General features: G+C 34.4%; 1 protein-coding gene across 1 annotated transcript in view; it reads left to right on the top strand.

The window, feature by feature from the left end:
• ABCB1 (ATP binding cassette subfamily B member 1) overlaps positions 1 to 18,395 on the top strand; it is a 35,264-nt gene extending 16,869 nt beyond the window's left edge. The window contains exons 14-27 of the mRNA XM_054273719.1: positions 719 to 880; positions 2,408 to 2,620; positions 3,380 to 3,526; positions 3,840 to 3,944; positions 5,169 to 5,246; positions 6,648 to 6,731; positions 7,805 to 8,008; positions 9,929 to 10,029; positions 11,001 to 11,141; positions 12,215 to 12,371; positions 12,676 to 12,873; positions 14,541 to 14,747; positions 15,668 to 15,814; positions 17,189 to 18,395. Of these exons, the coding sequence (XP_054129694.1) occupies positions 719 to 880; positions 2,408 to 2,620; positions 3,380 to 3,526; positions 3,840 to 3,944; positions 5,169 to 5,246; positions 6,648 to 6,731; positions 7,805 to 8,008; positions 9,929 to 10,029; positions 11,001 to 11,141; positions 12,215 to 12,371; positions 12,676 to 12,873; positions 14,541 to 14,747; positions 15,668 to 15,814; positions 17,189 to 17,383 (2,139 nt within the window). The 3' untranslated portion in view covers positions 17,384 to 18,395. The remainder of the gene's footprint in view (positions 1 to 718; positions 881 to 2,407; positions 2,621 to 3,379; positions 3,527 to 3,839; positions 3,945 to 5,168; positions 5,247 to 6,647; positions 6,732 to 7,804; positions 8,009 to 9,928; positions 10,030 to 11,000; positions 11,142 to 12,214; positions 12,372 to 12,675; positions 12,874 to 14,540; positions 14,748 to 15,667; positions 15,815 to 17,188) is intronic.
• The last annotated feature ends 1,304 nt before the right edge of the window (positions 18,396 to 19,699 follow it).

The raw sequence follows: 19,699 nt of genomic DNA, 5'->3' as shown, positions 1-19,699 counted from the left end.
AGGGACATCATTGAAGATGACAGAATTCCACTGCTTGGGATCATTGCTTTCATTATTTAAACTAAAATTTGCTTGATCACTTTAAAACAGCCTCATAATTAAAATGACAAGCTGTGATGTTTGGAATATTAAGTGTATTATGCTTACGAATATCCAAAGAAAGGTACTTAGTTGAAATACAATTCATATGAAATTTTAGAAACGTTTGTTTTTATTGTAGTCACTTGAGTTAGCAATGACTTACAGCTTAAAACACTGTTATCTTTAAAAGTGAGTGTAAAATATTTTCTAGTGTTTCTGAGTATAAATTCTCCATGGATTTTATAGTTTAAGTGGGCAACTCTGGGCCTAAATATAAAAATCATAGCATTTTAAACATTTTAGTGTTTGTAACATTCTGAAATTCTATATATATTGAGATTTTTGTTTAGATATTTTTTGATCAAATGTGATGTATTTATGTGCCACAGCGAAAGATTATCTCTAATATTAAATTTCAATCTTTAAATTATATTTCTATTTTAAGGAACTAATTTTTAGATTTTTTTTTTTTTGAAAGTTATATTTTTCTGTGAACCATTTTAATGTTTCCTTTAGTTCCTACTCAATTCTCCATGAAGAATTGAGTAGGAACTTTTTTTGCATTTACTTGTAAATGCAAAAAAAGAATTTTTTGCATTTACTTGTAAATGCTGGCATTAACTATTGCTGTTTTCAGGCAAGGGAAGGACGCACCACGGTGGTGGTAGCTCATCGACTGTCAACAGTCCGGAATGCAGATGTGATTGCTGTGTTTGAAGGTGGAGTTATCAAAGAGCTGGGCAACCATGCTGAATTGCTTGAGAAAAAGGGAATCTACTACAAACTTGTTAACATGCAGGTACTTCTATCTCTAGCTGCTGCCTCATTTCCTTTTTTTTCCGCCCACATATAGTCATTTTAGCAGAAGTATGGGAAATTCTGCAGCATATTTTGATAACAGACTCATGTGCTTTCAAAGGTGAGTAATAATGAGAGAGAACACTAGTTTGGCTACAAGACCTGTTCAAACCCAGGATAGTACATTTTTAATCCTCTAGGTATTTAAATTTAAAAGATGATTTTATGTTTTCTTTTTATGCAGTTAGTGCAAAGCAGATAACTACAGTAGTTTGGTATTCCATTGGTTGTTCTTAGTCTGATAAAAGGTAAAATACAGTAGCTGACTCTGGAGGAATGCAGCATTTTAAGCTGTTTAGTTATAATCCTTCATACTGAATTCCTTTCTAAAGAAAAAAAGAAGTGTTGGAATAGAAGAAAAAGAAAAATAATTCAGCTGTGCCAAGAGCAAAAATGTGTTCTTAACTTATACAGATAGAAAAAAAGAGATTGCAAATTATAATAAATTTCTGATATGTGTTAGCTATTAAATGAAGACCAAGACACTTTGATACTTTCATCCCAATGTCCCACGTGACCATTAGGTTAATTAGGTTATAGCAGATTTTCATTGTAGCCTTTGTTTTACTGTATAACCTCTACGTGCATTAAAGAAACTGAAACTGCCATCTCAGTATGTCACACTGAAGAGGTTAACCAGACCAATTAAAATATTTCTTCATAGGAGAATGCATTTGGTTACCTTAGATTCAAAGTAACTTTGTATCCGAGCAAATGCAAATATGGAGAAAATGAGGAAATATAAAATGGAAAGAAAATTGAAAAACAATAAAAAAAGAAAATTAAAATTTGAAAGCATGTAAAAAGAGATATTTTTAATAGTAATGCAAAAAGCAGTAAGAAATTTAAAAAATGGAAAAAACAAAACACAAGTTGAAGGCAAGTTTGAATCCAGTTGCTATCAAAAACCTCAGGATGGGTAGACATTTATTCATTCTCTCAAAGAGACTGGCAAAAGTGCCACAAAGGGTAAAGCTCTTCTCCAGGCTGCTCTAATTTTTCAGACAAAATGTCTTTTTGACTTGTTTGCTCCTGAACTTCCTTATTCAATTTAAAGTCAAGAATTGTTTAGTGTGTTTTCCAGTAAAGACAGTAATGTTTTATCCCTTTATAAATAAACTGTATATTCCCCAAGAATTAATTCTAAAAGATCCCAAGGGGATTGCAAAGGGCTTACTCTCAATTTAAATTTTTGTTTAATTTATTAAAAAATAGAGTGGCTACTCCCTGTCTTCTACTTACTATAAGAATTTTCATGAGATGCAAAACTCTTATATGACTAAAGCTCTGAAGATAGAGCTCTAATAATTATACAGATTTTCATACCTCCTTAAGGCATTATATGTTGTTCCCCAATATCTCTTTCAACTGAAACAAAGTTACTTTTACTTTGACTACCTCATAATTTTGAAAGTTTGAAGTAATATGTGCATGTTTAATCTTAGCATCATGCTCTTCCCACTTTTAGTCAATAGAAGCTGAAGTTCCATCATCAGAAAATTATGAGAATGTACTTCCATCATCAGAAAATTATGAGAATTTACATAGTGTCAAAAGCAGTGAATCTGAACCAGACTCTGAAGAATCCTTAACCAGAGGATTGAGAAGACGATCAACTCGGAGAAGCATGAAAAAACCAGGAGAGCAAAATTATAGTCCTGATGAGGAAAAATCTTCACCTGTAAGTATCTTTGCTGAGCTGTTAGTGAACTTAATTCCTCTAAACAAAGTTTGTTAAATTCATTCTCCTGCTGAAAAAAGGTACAAAAAGACATAAGAATTTGAAATACTAAATAGCCTTTGACTGATAATATTCATTACTTTCTTTTCTACTTTCACCATAAATGATAACAGAAATAAAATGGCAATATAACAAAGATGATGAATTTTTTATTGAAAGTAAATTTCCCTTAAAAGAAACATACTTACATATATTTATGTACCATACCAACATAAGCTATACAGGTTAAATATTCATTTTTGGATAAGAAACAAAATATTTAGCCCAACATAACAACTTACAACAAAAATTGCAACCCCCTCCCCAAATATTATTACATTCATATTTACAGCAACTGTTTTACTGTTATTAATTGCTTCATGAACAATTACTTGAATTAATCAAGCCATGGATTACTCACTGTAATATGCCCAGAATAAATAGTTCAGTCATCACTGACCAATATCAAAGTATTCAGCAACAAAAATTACATGGATAAACTAATATAAAAAGAAAAGTGCTATAAATATCATGTACATATCTCCCTCATGTTAGAAGAAAAAAAAAAAGTACAATCATTTATTCATGTTATTAAAAATTATACAGTTTTGCTCCTCCTGAATAGATTCTGGAAATAGGAAATTGATTATTAATCTCTCCTTTTCTCTGTATTTTGCCAAATACATTGATGTTTGTCCTAATGCAATTCACGTTTTTTAGGCTGAAGAACTACCTCCAGCTTCATTTCTAAAAATTATGAAGTTGAACAAAACTGAATGGCCATACTTTGTAGCTGGAACCTTGTGTGCAATTATCAATGGAGCTTTACAACCTGCATTTGCAGTCATATTTTCTGAAATTATTGGGGTAAGTTGGAATAAAATAAGCAAAAAATTATAAGCCCACAATATTTATTTTAAATAAAATTAACTTAAAACAATCACTAAAGCTGAAGAGTGGATGAAGCATTCTTGCAAAAATCTGAAAAATTTTATGACACAAAATGCTAAAAATCTTGCTACAACCTGACATATGCTTGTTATACATTAAATATTATGTAATATATGATCAAATTTCATATGAATGCAATTGACTACCAAAAAAAGTTACTGAGAAAGATGAGAGTATTTTAAATTGTTAGCTAATTTTATAAAACTTTCTTGCAAATTTTATATTATAGATTTTTACAGAGACTGACAAGGAAGTCTTAAGAAAACAGAGCAACTTATATTCACTGCTGTTTTTAGTACTTGGAATCATTTCCTTTTTTACTTTCTTTTTTCAGGTATGTTTTAATATTTTAACCTTATTTTAATTGTTCATCATGTTTTACAAATCTGAAATATACTAAAAATTTGCATCTTCATAAAATGTCTCCAACTCAAACCAGAACCTACATTTATGGTTCTAGATATGTCTTGTGCTGAAACTTTTTTGACCTAGAGCTGCTTGAGTTTAAGAGTGTTTTGAATCTATTCAGACCTCTTAACTTTAGACATTCCCATCTTGTTCATCAGTCAGACACTTCTCAGCACGAAACTCTGGATTTTCTCACTCATTTTCCATTGTCAGCTAACAGGCAACCTCTCCAGTCCTCACATTCCACCACCCTCCTCTCACCTCAAGCCCTCCTATTTGAATCTGTTAGTAATTGAAAATCTATCCATCTCCTGCCTCTGTTCTCCAATTTGTTACTTCCCTAACCCTTGTCCAAGGGAACATCCTACATTTCTCCTGTGGGAGACTCCCAGGCCCAGTTTGTCAGGTAACATCACACTGATACTCACTTTCTCCTGCTGAAATACTAAGGGTTGAACCTGATACAACAGTGCCACTTAAAAAGAAAAAAAGGTTGTAATCATAGTAAATATTTTCATATATAGTCCATTTTATAATTTAGGAGTATATTGGTATTTTATCTGTTAAGTGAGCCCACAGAGTGAAATAATACCATGCTTGGGACAGCAGCATAAACAGCCTCTTGCAGAAACCTGGTTTGTTTGTGGAATTGTCTCATTGGACAAGCAAAAAGGGCCTTGAGTATGGAAGGCTGAGTAGTACAGGGCTGTGATAGGTTTGCTCAGTTTAGAAATGTTTAGGTAATGTTTTTAAATTTGACTTGCTTTTGACTGAACCCAGGTTGCCTTAAAAAGCCTTTAATCTAAATGAATTACCTAAATGTTACTTGTTAAAATCTGACTTACATTGACTCAGAAAAATGAAGTCAAAGGGTTGATTGGTAACCTTCTCCTTAAAGCATGCTGGTGAAGCAGTGCTGGGAAATATTGCTATGCTCCCTATATTTTTTTTTCATTAACAGTATTTGAATATAAGTACTGTGAACCTACTAGAATTTATGTATATTAAACCTGGTTTTACATTTGCTTTCTGCAAACAGGACAGCCATATTTTTTATTTTGACATTATAGAGGCAATTTGTCTAAAATAAGTATTGAATAAACACAAACAGTGTAATACTATACTAAGAATTGTACTTTCTCTCAAACAGGGTTTTGCATTTGGCAAAGCTGGAGAAATTCTTACAATGAGACTTCGATTCATGGCATTTAAAGCAATGCTTAGACAGGTAAAGATAATAAATATTTTAATTTCCAGGGTTTTAAAAAGAATTGATGGTATTGGTATAAAATAACTGGATTCTACATCACAGTATCATACAGAGAAGATTGTTTAAATCAGACTAGAAACCAATTTGATTAATTACATGTGTTATGCAAAGTGTCCTTAGAGGGAGAGTCTTAAATCAGTACAAGAGCTTTTTACGTGCTCCTTGCACAGACTTAGTTTTACAGCCAAGTTACAAGGGCCTGACAGGCTGATGTGCACCAGCAGTTTCCCATTACCTGTTCATTTGCCTGCTTTGCTTTCTTTGGGGCCTCTCTCCCCTAAAGAAATGCAACACAACTTACACTGTAAATCTTACTTCAAAGGTCTGATTTGAATTGTGATATGTACAGATATGTGGTTTTATATATTTATTTGATATCTCCATACAAGCCCCCAAATCTCTAGTTGTTGCTTGTTAATGCAACAATAAGATTGTGTATTGAAAAGTGAAGCCACTTTCAGAGAGTTAAAATATAAATAGAATGTAATGTTGTTAATTCTAAATTGGCTTAAGTGTGCATGATTTCAAGATCAGTATTTTAGATTTTGAAATACAAAATATGATAGTTATGGAATTTTAAGTCTTGCACATAAAGCTACATGTAGACACAGAATTTGATTCATGTGAACATGGCTATTTTCAATGTGACAGAAAACTGTTGTAGTCTGAAAAATCATGATTTATAGATCAGCCATACTAAAAATCTAATGAAAAGGCAATCTTACAATTGAGTCTTGAGGTCACAAAGGCCTGTAATGCATTACCAGGACTCCATTCAATGCATACTACACCTAACAGTTTAAATCAGATATCTGGTGAATAAATCATAAACTGTGTACCCCATCCAAACAATTAACTTTGATCAGATAGATAGAACAAGTTGATTTTTCCTTTGGTTGGGTTTGGGTTTGTTTTGGTTTTGTTGTTGTTGTTGGTTTGTTGGTGTCTCATAGCTTAAAAATAAGCCTCTTCAATATGGGAAGAAACAAAGCAAGGGATATTTAGTTTGTAACCTGAGAATGCTTTACATTTAACCCCTCCACAAACAGCTTTGCACCCATGAGGGAGTGTGACCAAAGAGTCCTCTCCTCCAAGCAGATTCAGTGAAGGAGCAGCAGTGAGGGAGGGTAAATTTTACTTTTGGAATCTCTCAGCTGCTCCCATTCCTTCTCAGCAGTGACAATGAATACATCAATGATTCACAAGATTTCACTTCTTTCTAAATATATTCAATGTGCAGTGATGGAATTAAACTTATTTAAATATGTAGAACTGAGGCACTGCCACTTACCAGATTTACTTAGCAGTTTATTTGAAATGTCCAAAGTCTGGTCTTAAAAATAATTTTTCTTATTGTAGGATATGGCCTGGTTTGATAATCCTAAAAATAGCACTGGAGCATTAACTACAAGACTTGCTAATGATGCCTCTCAAGTGAAAGGAGTAAGTCAAATTTTGTGTTAGAAGTTTTCTTGTTTGGTTTAGCATGTAATGAAGTTGCAGCTTGGTTTTGACTAGCTGGATACCAGTCTTGATCTTGAAAACTAAAATATACTATAAAATAATTTTTATATTATTTATTTTATATATAAAATATACTATTATACCAGCTATTGGTATATATATAATAATTATATATATACCAATAGCTGGTAGAGAATGCACTGATGCACTTTATGAAAATTATGGTAATATATATTTACAGACTAATTTCCAAATAAATTTTTCTAAAAAATAAACTATTTTGCTGCATTGTGATCTTTATTATTAAATTAATCTATTGGGAATCTCCTACCTAAAAAGTCTTTTTAAAGAGGTCTTATTCACTTAAAAACATGCAAATAAATTTATTCAGTTTACAATCTCCTGCTATTTTTTTGGTTGCACAGATTTCTTATTAAAAAAAAAAAATGAACTTCCAGGAATTGACTTTCATTTCTCAGTTACCTGATGGTGATTCTTTATAAGTAAATTCTGTGCTTTCAGGGTTATGTAATATCAAGCTAAAGTACACTGAATGTAATCATTTGTGTATGCTTAAGTAAGTTTTTACTGCTACATGAAGTTATATGCTTGGGGTTTTTTCTAAACTGAAGGATTCTGAAGTATCTTTGGGCTTATTTCAATAGGAAAAGTTAAATATTTCATTTTCTTTCTTATTGGACTCTGTGTGATGACTTGTAAAGCTAGCTCTGTGATCTAAAAAATTTGACAGATTTTAATGTTTAGATGTAAATGTGAGTATGTGATGAGGGTAAAGCTTGTTCCATTTCAAGAGCAGAATTTAGAAATTGCAGAGTAAATTGAAGTAATCAGAATATGGGGAAAGAAGATATAAATATGATCTAGATACTTTTTACAAAAGCATTTAAAAACCTGCCATTTTGAAAAATAGAAAAACTGAGTTAAGACTTTCTAAGCAGTGCTTTGAGAATCAGGAATTTTATGGGTGAATATGCTTTTCTTATTTAAAATGCAGTTATGTTGGTAAGAAATGCCTTTTTTTCTTTGCCCAGGCAACTGGTGTCAGACTCGCATTAATTGCACAAAACATAGCCAACCTGGGGACTGGAATTGTTATATCTTTGGTTTATGGCTGGCAGCTGACCCTGCTGCTTTTAGCTGTTGTGCCCATCATTGCAGTGGCAGGAATGATTGAAATGAAGATGTTGGCTGGGCACGCAAAGAAAGATAAACGAGAGCTGGAAGCTGCAGGAAAGGTGGGTCAGGAGAAATGAATCTGTTTCTGTATAATGTATGCAGTCATATTTACCAAAGCATTGTTAATGGATGGATGACTTCTGAGCCCAGAACATTTCACAATAGGCAAGCTCCAAAGACAGCCAGGTACACAGCCAGGTACACTAGCAGACCTACAGAGCATCACACCTCTTCAATAACAATTGAAGACTTATGGTATTAACCAATTAATATTTTTGTAGTCAAATGTTGGAATGTGCTAAAGACAATTCAGGCATATTCTCTTCTCATTCCTTTTCTAGACATCTTTGTTTTCCTTATTTTGCAACCACTCTCATTTTGGCATTTTTTTTTTTCCTGTCATCCTCTATTGGCATGCCATCTATCTTATGTTTATTACACTGCTTTTTTTTTTTCTCTTTCCTTCTTCATCTTATTAATGTTTGCAGTGATAGTATGTATATATCCACTGGTTCCTGTTTGCCATTCCTTTGTTTCTTGAGTGGAAGAGAAAGATGAGAACAGAAAAGCAAGAAGGCTAGACTCTTGTTTAACAAATTAAAGGAAGGCATTTAATGTCACTTCATTCCAAAAATCCTTTTGGGACAGAACAATTATTTCATCACTTTCCAGATCACTTTCCAGATGCTGCTTTCTTCAAGGTAAAGTTTTTCTAAAATCTCTTATGTCCTACTCTTTTGAAAGGTTGCTGAAAAGAAAATCAGTTATCTAAGGTCAAGCAATTCCATTCCATTCCTTTCCTTTCAACTGCATACATTTCTTCTGCTTCTCTCTGAGGGATGAGAATTTATTTTGTTTTGCTGTAAGATGTGATAGAAAATAGTTGACAATTCTTGGAATAAACACTAAAATCTTTCTTAATGCAGCATATTGTGAAGAATTAGCACAGGTGTTACAAATATTTCTGATTTTTTTTTCAAAACTTAAAAAAAATGTTTTAATAGTAATATTACTTTCCCTTCTCAAGGCCACCTAAGCAAGCACTGGACTACAGGCATTTTATTTAATTCTCATTTTTTAAAAAATATTGTAGTTTTTTTGGTAAAAATAGTGTTCCCCCTGCAAAATTCACTTTCTGCAAGGAGTTGCTGAGCTTAGGTTACTAAAAAACCTTACTTTATGGTCTTAATTAAACTAAAATTAAAATTACATTAAATGTATAATACGATAATTACATAACTAAAATTACATTAAATGTATATACGATAGCAAAATGCATTGAAGACTTGAGAGTCTTTTGGAGAATCATCAAGTTTGCAAGGGACCTTAAAGGTCATCAAGTCCAACCATCAAGGCAGCACCACCATAGTGACCCCTAAAGCAAATCCCCAAGTGCCACCTCCATCTCTTGAGCACTTGCAGAGACAGTGACTCCACCACCTGCCTGGGAAATCTATTTGAATGCCTGACCAACCTAACAGTGATTTTTTTTTTTAATGTCTAATCTGAATCTCCCCTGGAACATTTGTGTATACAAATGACTCAAGTCTAAAGAATCTGCAAGCTAAAAGAAGGTATCAGGGCAAATATTTACTGCTGAGACTTCAAGCTCTAAGGCACCTAAATAACCTGGGCATTTTGATTGTAGCCCAAACTCTGCAGACTGGAAGTTGAATGCCAATATGCCGTTTTTCATGTTGAGTATCTTCTCTATATTTGTTATTGCTGTCTAATGGTTTTTCACCATTTTTTTGTAGGACATTAAAGAGGTCTTATCAGAAAATTCTGAGCATTGTAAGAAAATCTCATTCCTAAAAAGAAAAATATAAAATGCTAATTTTTATATCAACAGTCTATGATTTTAAGAACCAGTATAAAATATAAAATTGTATTCCAGCAGAATCTTCTGTTAATTTAGAATAAGGAATTGCAGCATACTTAATTTTTGATTACAAAAACCATTTGTTTTTCTATTGCAGATTGCCACAGAAGCAATAGAAAATATTAGAACTGTTGTTAGCTTGACCCGAGAAAGAAAATTTGAGTTGATGTATGGAGAACATCTGATTGTGCCATACAGGTAGAATAAAATAACTAAGCTAAAAAACATCGGTAATAAATTGCAAACATTTACTTCCACAATAATAGATTTTTTTTATATTGTGTATGATTTGATGTATAATTTAATTATCTCAAATCAATGTCAATACTTTGCATATTTGTATTGACAAATGTAACCACCACCAGTCAACATTAAAAAAAAAATTTAATTAATTTTCTGTTATAATATTGGTATCTTCTATTAAAATGTTACTTGGTTTGGAAAAATGTTGGTTTTAAGTGACCTTTCAAAGTGGTCTAATCTAAATTTCCACCTGATTTGTTGGATACTTAATTAAAACTATTTTAATGTAAATTGAATATTACATTAGGCCACTTTTTAAAGTGTTAGTAAGATTGAAAACATTTGAATAATTACTTGCTGGTTGGGGCTGAAAAGAAATTAATGTAAGTCTGTTTGGACTAAATCAAAATTTAAAAGTCTTAAAGTAAAAAACAAAATAGATCCTACGAATTAATTTATTTGTTCCAGACTGGGCTGTTTCCTTTTCAGACATCTACGAGAAAAGTAAAGAAAATGAAAGTATATGTACACAGATATAATGGGAAAGAAGCAGGGTGCCACTAACACATCTACCATAATAAATGAGTGGTTAGAGCAGAGTGCAGGACATAAAAGATATTACTTAGCTTTTTTTCCCAGGCTGCTGGCTTTTGAGTTCATATCTCATGATTTGCAGAACAATTTCTAACCATTCCCAGGATTGGCATTGATGGGATAGCTCCAAGACTTTCATCTTTCTGTTGTTCTAGTATAAATAAGAACTTATTGCCCTGCAAGAGAGAAGTGTTTTTAGTTAATGTTTCAGTGTATGTAAACTTTACATTCATAACAGTATCAATTGAAGTCAATTGTTTAATTGTTTTTTGTGTACTAGGATGTCAGTATGACTGCACACTTTGATGAAAACATGCATTCTTTCTGTACAGAAATTCTGTGAAGAAAGCACATATATTTGGCTTTTGTTTTGCCCTTTCACAAGCAATGATGTTCTTTACCTATGCTGGCTGTTTCCGGTTTGGTGCCTACCTAGTGGTAAATGATCTCATGGAGTTTAAAAGTGTATTTTTGTAAGTATCTTTCTTACAATCCCTTTTCTGTCTGTTCAGAGAAATTATTTAAGAGCAACAGTTCAATACATGGGCTATGGAAACAAGTATGGTAGACTGAGATTCTACCAGTCTATCATGTGTGTATCAGTGACCCGAATACCCAAGAAAGTCAACCGTACTGATTTTTTGTTGCCAACCTAATGAAAGATAGTTAACACAGCTCATTTTGACCAGAAGATGTTAGAAAGTGTCTGCATTCCATCTACTAGCTGAACATCTCTAGCCAGCTGAGTGAATTTTTGGATAGATTTGAAAGGGAGGGTTTTAGCAAAAACTGCGTGAGCCCTTCTATATGGTTCAAACAGAGAATAAAACAGATCACTTCATGTAGCTCTGAAGAAAAAGGACAAAGTTAATAAAAATGAATCTTTTTTACTTTGCCTTAAAACAGGCTAAGAGGTTTCATGTGCCAAATAGCTGTTCTTGGTGATGATTTATTTTCTATGGTGTGTGGCAGTAAGTAATAGCTGAAGACAACAGGTTTTTAAACTATTATAATGTAACCTATAAATTACATAAAATTCCATAAAATGACATAAAAGTCATCAAAAACCAATAAAAGCATAGTTTTCAACCTTTATCAGTATTGTAAATCCTGCAATTTTTTCCAGCAGAGATGTGGTAGAAAATTAAATCTTTATTGTCACCTTGTTACAAGCTTGATTTCTTATCTTTATTGATGCCTTAAAAAGTGATCACTAACTCCCAAAGGTTGTTAAACCCTAGAGAGGAAACCACAGTGAGGATGGAACAGCATTAGAGTAACAATGATGCCATCCATTGATCCCTTTCTTCACAGCCCCAGCTGAGACTTAATATACTAACTAGAATAAAAGAAACTAAAGAAGTTACTGCTAATATGTAATAAAAAGAAATTTCTGGAGCTAAATTAATAATTAAAGCAATAATAGTTGATTACTACTTCATTCTTTCTAAATTTAGCCCTCTTTTTTTCTCTGAGTAAAAGTTGACTGCAGCCACATTTCCACTGTTCTTTTCTTCATGATATTTTTTCCCTGCTTTCTTTATAGAGTGTTTTCAGCTGTTGTATTTGGTGCAATGGCACTAGGACAAACCAGTTCTTTTGCTCCAGACTACGCCAAAGCCAAGATATCAGCAGCCCACTTGTTTCAGCTGTTTGAAAGAGTGCCCTCAATAGACAGTTACAGTGAAGAAGGAGACAAGCTTGTGAGTAAGCCATGAGTTCTGGGTGATACTATTTACTGGTGATATGGACAGCCCTCTCCTCACTCTCTTCAAACTGATTCTTCCTCTCCTTCTGATTACATCCTTATCGCAATGCATCTTCGACTCTATCTGAACAAAGCATGGACCAAGTTCCCTATTTTCAGTCCAGCTTTTGCACATAGAGTCAAAAGGGTATTTGTTTTGAAAATCTCTATTGACTTCTGGAGGGTGGGGATACTTCTGCAATTCTAATCATCTGTGAAATTGTCTTAAAGATGTAACAGTGATAATATTTTCATTATAGGAAACATTTGAGGGAAACATAACAATCAAAGATGTGGCATTTAACTACCCAAACCGACCAGAGGTCAAAATCCTTCAAGGGTTGAATCTAAAAGTAGAAAAGGGACAAACTCTGGCTCTTGTTGGCAGCAGTGGCTGTGGAAAGAGCACTGTTGTTCAGCTGCTGGAGAGATTTTATGACCCACTCGATGGAGAAATGGTAAGGTTTTTTTCCAAGAACATGTCAACAGGTTAAGTGAGGGTGTTCTTCATTGGTTTTCTGTGATTTTATAAGTACAATAGGTATTTCTAGTTTTATTTTTAAGTATTTTTAAGTGACTCATTGGGTCTCCTTAATTAAACTAGATGTATGTAAGTCCCAGTTTCCCACATCACAATTACTGATCCACAGTCTCATTATGGCTTTAAATTCAGGACAAATTTTTTGAGGTTTTTATAATAAGAACAGTTTAAAAACTAATAAATATATATATCTACTTCTGTATGATCTAGTAATGGAATTTTCCATCTATGTTCTTTCAAAAAAAAGGTGAACATTGACAAAAGTATTTTTTTCATTATTTTTTTCCTTGTCAGGAACATCTTTAAGAGTATGCCTGCTTATTAAGTGATAGGTTGTAAATACTTTCAGTAATATTGGTTTAAAATGTAGGGTTTCCTATACTATTAATTTAGCAACTTTACAATTTTTTTTCACATAGTGGTACTGTTAATTACTGTTGCTCTTTGGTATAAATGTGCTCAGAGGGTTTAGAAGAATTTTAGAACTTGTCTCTGCAGAGATACTCACAAAGCATAAAACTATAATTAAATGAAGCCTAGATACAATGGAGAAGATTTTTTGAGGTTAAAAGTGCCCAAAAAGGTTCCATGTAGCAAAGCGATGTGTAGAAAGAGGCAGCATAGGTGCCTCAAAAGTGTGTTTAACAAAATGCAACTTTGTTCCCAGTGTTTCTGACCTTGCATCCATGAATAACCAACAACAGTTTACTGAAAGGTAAAGCACAGACCTTTGCCATAGAAACCACAAAAGTGTTGGACTAATTCTCAAGCTGAGTTGCACTGTGAACTGAGTGAAAGGGGTTTAGCTTAAAGCAGAAACTGTCAGAACAGCTGTTCACAAAAGTTCCCTCATTTTGAGTCAGGTTTATTATAACACCTTTTCCATTGAAGAAAAAGATATATTGCTGAAAATTGACTGTTCTAGCACCAACTGTGGCGTTCATAGAATAATCTCCTCCAACAGCCATGCTACCACCCAGCTGATCATGTTACCCAGCACAGAGCCTAGTGCTGCACTGGGTCACTCTAGTGGAGATTTAACAGCCCTTTTAATGTCCTGGTTTACTTGTGTCCAAGGTGACTGTGTAATTATGAAGCTGATTCATAAAAAAATTAAAATTCTATATTTATTTAATAAAAAATGATAGCAATTCAGCAGGCATATTTAGCAGAAGTATGAGAGAGTTGCCAATAAAGAAAACTGGCTGCAAATGACATCTTAAGGAAGTAAATTTCTTCTTTATAGATGCAAAATAGAGGAAAATTTTCCTGCTGAAGAAACAATTGAAAGAACTTTACCCAAAGTTCTTTGAAGTTGCTTCAGCGTATCCTATCTTCCACTGTCTTCAAAATCCTAATTAAATATTGAAGTCAAGAAAAGGACTGAGGCAGCATTCACTTCTATTAATTAGAAAATTTTGGAACATAGACAAGAAGGAGGGGAAGGGATTATGTGGGCTTGCAATTGGTAAGAAAGAGCTAAGGAAAGAGCTGCAATTGCACAACTGCTGTGTGTGAATTTACAGTAAGTCTCAAATTTATATATAGCCGTGTGACTAAAATTTAAAATGTTTGCTTTCCCAGTTTTTTGATGGCAAAACTGCAAAGGCTCTGAATATCCAGTGGCTGAGGGCTCAGATTGGTATTGTCTCACAAGAGCCAATCCTGTTTGACTTCACTATTGCTGAAAACATCGCCTACGGAGACAACAGCCGGCAGGTGTCCTTCGAGGAAATTGTCAGTGCAGCAAAACAAGCCAATATCCATTCCTTCATTGACTCACTGCCAGATGTAAGTTATTCCCTTTCTTTCCTTCTCATAACTGGATGTGAACTTAAGTGGCAGGGGAAAACTGTCTGGTCATAATTAGCTGGGGTACAATAATTCTCTGAGATGAAAATAAATCTGAAACATTTTTTAAAATATTTTCCTTACTTAGTTCTGTTTAGCATATTTATTTTCACTCTGGGAAATTCCATTGTCAGGTGGAGAGTGGAACTTTTAAGATCTCAGGGAAGAAGACACACAGTTATAACTAACTGAGAGCTGCTACTAAGGGGTGGGGGTTTTAAAGTTGAACATTTTTTTTAAGCTCCTGTCATTCTCAAGCATATGTAAAAGATTCTGCTAGACTGATGAGTTTACACTTTCTTCCAGTTATACCTGGCCAGAATTTGAATTTCAAGTATTCTTGTGGTCTGAAAATTACTAAGAATTTTTCACCTATATGCATGAGACAAGCACATAATACTATAAGACTGAGTATCTTGGGTCAGATGAAAGGTCTGCCATGCACAAAATCTTGTCCTTATGCAGTGAGCAGGAAGATGTAATTACAAGTATTCAGGCTAAAAATTTAATCACATTTCCCCTGAATACTCATCTCACTTTGAATGATTTTTCAGAGTTTGAACCCCGGTATTGTCACAGACTTTCACTGACCTTTGGTGTTGTGTTGTCTGATTGAGAATAACATTGTCGTTCCAACCTCAGAGTGGCTTGTTGCTTTGAATTCATTAAACACTTGATATTATAAAGTCTACCAGTAAAAGATCAATAGATCCGTGACAGATAGAAATTCTGGTCTAAAATTTCAAAGCTACTGGTGTGGAATATTCAGATTATGGGAGGCTGGTGTCAGAGTTGGTGTGCTCCAATATACCTCCAAACTGATTTTCACTCACAGCCTGAACTTAATCTGTTTTTTCCAGAAATACAATACCCGTGTAGGGGACAAGGGGACGCAGCTTTCTGGTGGCCAGAAGCAGAGGATCGCTATTGCCCGGGCTCTCGTGCGCAGGCCCCAGATTCTGCTTCTGGATGAAGCTACTTCTGCCTTGGACACAGAAAGTGAAAAGGTAACTTAAGTCCCAGCCAGGGATCTGGAATCTAAACTTTTTTTTTTGGATTATGATTACTGTTTTTACTCCCACAGTTTAAAACCAAAAGCTGGAAATATGGCGTCTTGTGCAAATTACATATTTAGGCAAATAATAGGCAAATATAAATGTCTTACCCCTCCTTGGGGGAAAAAAAGGAGTATTTTTTACATCTGTATGACAGTAGGCAGATTGAAGTTGCTATGAAAAATGCATTCCTTAGCCTAGAAGTCTTCAGGCTTGAGCTGAAAAAGTGCTATCAAAATTGACACACAAACTACAGAAGCCAAAAAAATTGAGGATGGTGCCAGAGAACATTGGGGTTTTTTTTTTCTGTGAAAATGTGATATGTGGCTTTCTTAAGTTTTCTTCCTTCGCCCATTGCTCTCTGGTCCTTGCTACATGTTCACGGCTAAAATGAAAATTTTAGGTAAAAAGTGCTAAAGCATTTACTTTTTTTTTAAGGCCAAAACTGTAATCTTGATACTACAGAAGTACAATCCAGCTGAAGAAAATGAACAGAGTCTACAAAAATACTTACTATTAAAGAGGCAAATATTATATAATATATTATAATCTGGAAAGTTAAGATTTCTACTAAATTTTGATCAATTGTAGACATGAAAAATGAAATTTAAGGGGAAAATGCCATTAAATAATTCCATGATTTATTGTTTTCTTGGTTACATGCCAGTTAGGTATTTAAATTTAACCTCTTACTTTATTCTGCATTAATAAGCATAAGGAATAAATAAAAGAAAGCAGAGATTGTTTTTAATATCTTCTGCCAGTAATAGCTTTAAGAAAATGTGATTCATGAGACTCCCTGTGAAATCATGAGAACTAGTATGATAGCAGCTGGCCTAAGAATATAGACTTCCATATATAATTAATCAGTCATGAAAGGAAGCTGTGGAGGTCCCCAATTAAACCTCTTCTTCACACAAAGGCCAATACTGAACTCAAATTTAGATGACTTTATGCTGTGTCTGGTAGGGTACTTGAAAATCTCAAGGAGATTCAGTAGAGATGTTTTTGTCCCTGTTCCAGTGCTTAATTATCCTTGCAGTGAATCCTTTTTATATCCAGTCAGAAGATCTCCTACAATTTAAAACCATTTTCTTTTTTTCTCCCGCCATGCATCCCAGTAATGAGCCTGGTTCCTTCTAATTCTCTTAACTATCACAGCATTATCCACTCTAACAGTCTGGACTCTGCCAAGCTAAATCAAGAAGCTTGGGCAACATATATTCCCTTTCCTTCACTGCCATATTCAAGCTTACAGATGGCAGTGGAGGTGTATGTCCCGGCAGCTGTCAGAAGAGCTCAGCTCCTGGTTTGTTCCCTGTGCAGATTGTCCAGGAGGCGCTGGATAAAGCTCGGGAAGGTCGCACGTGCATCGTGATCGCGCACCGCCTCTCCACCATCCAGAACGCCGACACCATCGCCGTCATCCAGAACGGCAGGGTCGTCGAGCAGGGCACCCACCAGCAGCTGCTGGCTGAAAAAGGTGCCTACTACTCCCTGGTCAATGTTCAAAGTGGGTAATGCAACGTCTCAACTCAAGGCAGTATTTATCTCTCAATTGTCACTGTGGCTACTTTTGTCATTGTAATTATTTCAATATCAACATTCAGTCCTGATACTTTTGGTTTTCTTCATTCCTTTCATACGCTATACAAACCCAAGAAATACTAAGTAAATGTGTACCATTTTCTCTAGTTTTCGTTATTCAAACTACTTTTTTATGTGGCAAAAGCAGATGCCCATGGCACTCATGAAAGTAGAAGCATGCTAAGCCAAATGTAATTATTATTAGCTTGCTTTGGACTCTTTCAAAAATCACACTAATTAGGTGTGAGCAACTTGGAAATATTTTCATGCTCATTAAAAACAGTTTTGCCCTTGTCAGAAATAAACCTCAAGCCTTATCCTCGCTGTGCCTGTGTAAGACAGTCAGTCCTGGCCTATTAGGCTTGTTACCATGTTATGAGAATTTGCAGGTCAGCTGAAGCTTGGTGCCAGGTGTCTCCTGTTATGATGTGGAGTTTTAGTAAAGGCCTTGAAAATATGGGCACAGGCTGAAAACAAAGGTCCCAGAACTGTAAGTACCTTACTGATGGTTAGTTGCTGATCACTGAAGAGTTGCAACCTTAAGAGATGGAAAAAGACTGCTTGAAATGTAACAGAAATTAAACAACAGATAAGGAAAAAACCCAAGGCCATAACTGATGGATGAGACAAGGCATCTGCTGCAGCCTGGGAAAGTACTCTCTGCAAGACTCTCAAAGTCCTCGGAGTCAGAGGTCAAGGACTAAGAGCTCTCTAAACACTGCAATATTTTATACAAGGTGAAAATCCTGGATTTGGACTTGGAGGAGGGGGAAGGAAAACTTCCTTTTCAGTGTTGACATCCTTGGTTGAAGAGCTCTTGAACCTGAGCACTGCCATGACTGAGACTCTCAAGGACTGTAACCATCAGTCCTGAATTCCTGCCATGGGCTCTGGGATATTGTATATTATTTACAAATATAGGATGGCTGTTAAGGGAATAACTGCTTCGAACTGATTCGAACGTGTTGGCATTTGCCTCTAAATGCTACTAAACAGTAAAAATGTATTTTGTTAGTGAGTATTTATGCAGTAAAGTTTTGTTTTTAAGTTTAAAACTGTCTTGATTAATCAATCGTCTGCACTTCCGTCATAGAATTTCTCATTCCCTGAGATTTATACATATGGTCTGTCATACCAACACCCAGATATTTACTCACACAGAACCAGTCTGTAGCCAGATAGGTCATATCATTTAGGCTCAAGCATGTACTAATTACACTCTACAGAATGTGGATTGATGCAGTCTCACTGTATTCCTGTTGAATCACATACCTGTTTTCTTTTGTTTCTGTCTTAGATGGAAAACCAGTTTGACTGGAAAATTTGTTTGTTTCTGTTTATGCATTGCTTGATACAATGGGGTTCTTGTCTATCAATAAGGATATTACTCTGCATAAAAATATAAGTAAACTATACTTGCAACTGTAAGAATGAAATAGGTACTCTTCAACATTATAGTCTGAAGACTCAAGTAAGAACAGAGAGTGATTTTTTAAAATTAAATTCTGGATGTTAGTATTTTGTTTTTAAACTAGTATTTTTAATTGTTGATGATATATTTTCTAATTATTGGATTAGAAATGATTGAGTTATTTCACCAACTCATTCAAGCTCTTAATGAAAATCAAGATAACACTATAAATATTTTAGCAGAAACATCTGAAAACCTTTTTTTTTTTCATTTTTGCCGTATAGTTGAAAATATATTTCAGAAATTCACGTCAAATGCAGAAACTTTCCAAAACAATCTATTTTCCCCATTCTTTTCTTCTACATTTTAAAGAAATATTTGTTGAGACTTATGCAAAAGTTTGTATAATAATTCCAAATCCACTCTAAGTGCTTGAACAGCTATGCTGCTGCTCACAATTACATCCTTTTCAGAATTCTTTTTCAGAGGACCATGACAGCCATATTGCTACAATTTAACTACCGTTCAATACCTCATCATTTGGCACAAAGCCAAGAGGACAGACAAAGACACCTCCAAAAATGTGTTCTTCATCGTATTCTATTCATAACCCTTTCAATTGCAATGGTTTACCCAAAGGAAGGGTTGACTGAACTAGGACAGCTCTGCTTTAAGGACCATTATTCTACCACATCTTTCCAAGGGGCTGAAGAGATCTCACTCCTTAGCTCTGCCTTTGCAGTTAGGCTCTAACCATTCTGGTTCCCCTTGAAGTCACAAGACACTTTTTTGAGCTCTGAGTCCTCCTTGTTGGAGCAGTCATCTCTTGTCTTTGCCCA

The sequence above is a fragment of the Melozone crissalis genome, unplaced genomic scaffold, assembly GCF_028551555.1.
Source record: "Melozone crissalis strain CALT ecotype California unplaced genomic scaffold, PUWL_Pcris_2 ptg000016l_1, whole genome shotgun sequence".
Taxonomy (NCBI): Eukaryota; Metazoa; Chordata; class Aves; order Passeriformes; family Passerellidae; genus Melozone; species Melozone crissalis.
The sequence above is the reverse complement of the archived record's forward strand: the minus strand, read 5'-3'. Positions and strand labels throughout refer to the sequence as shown.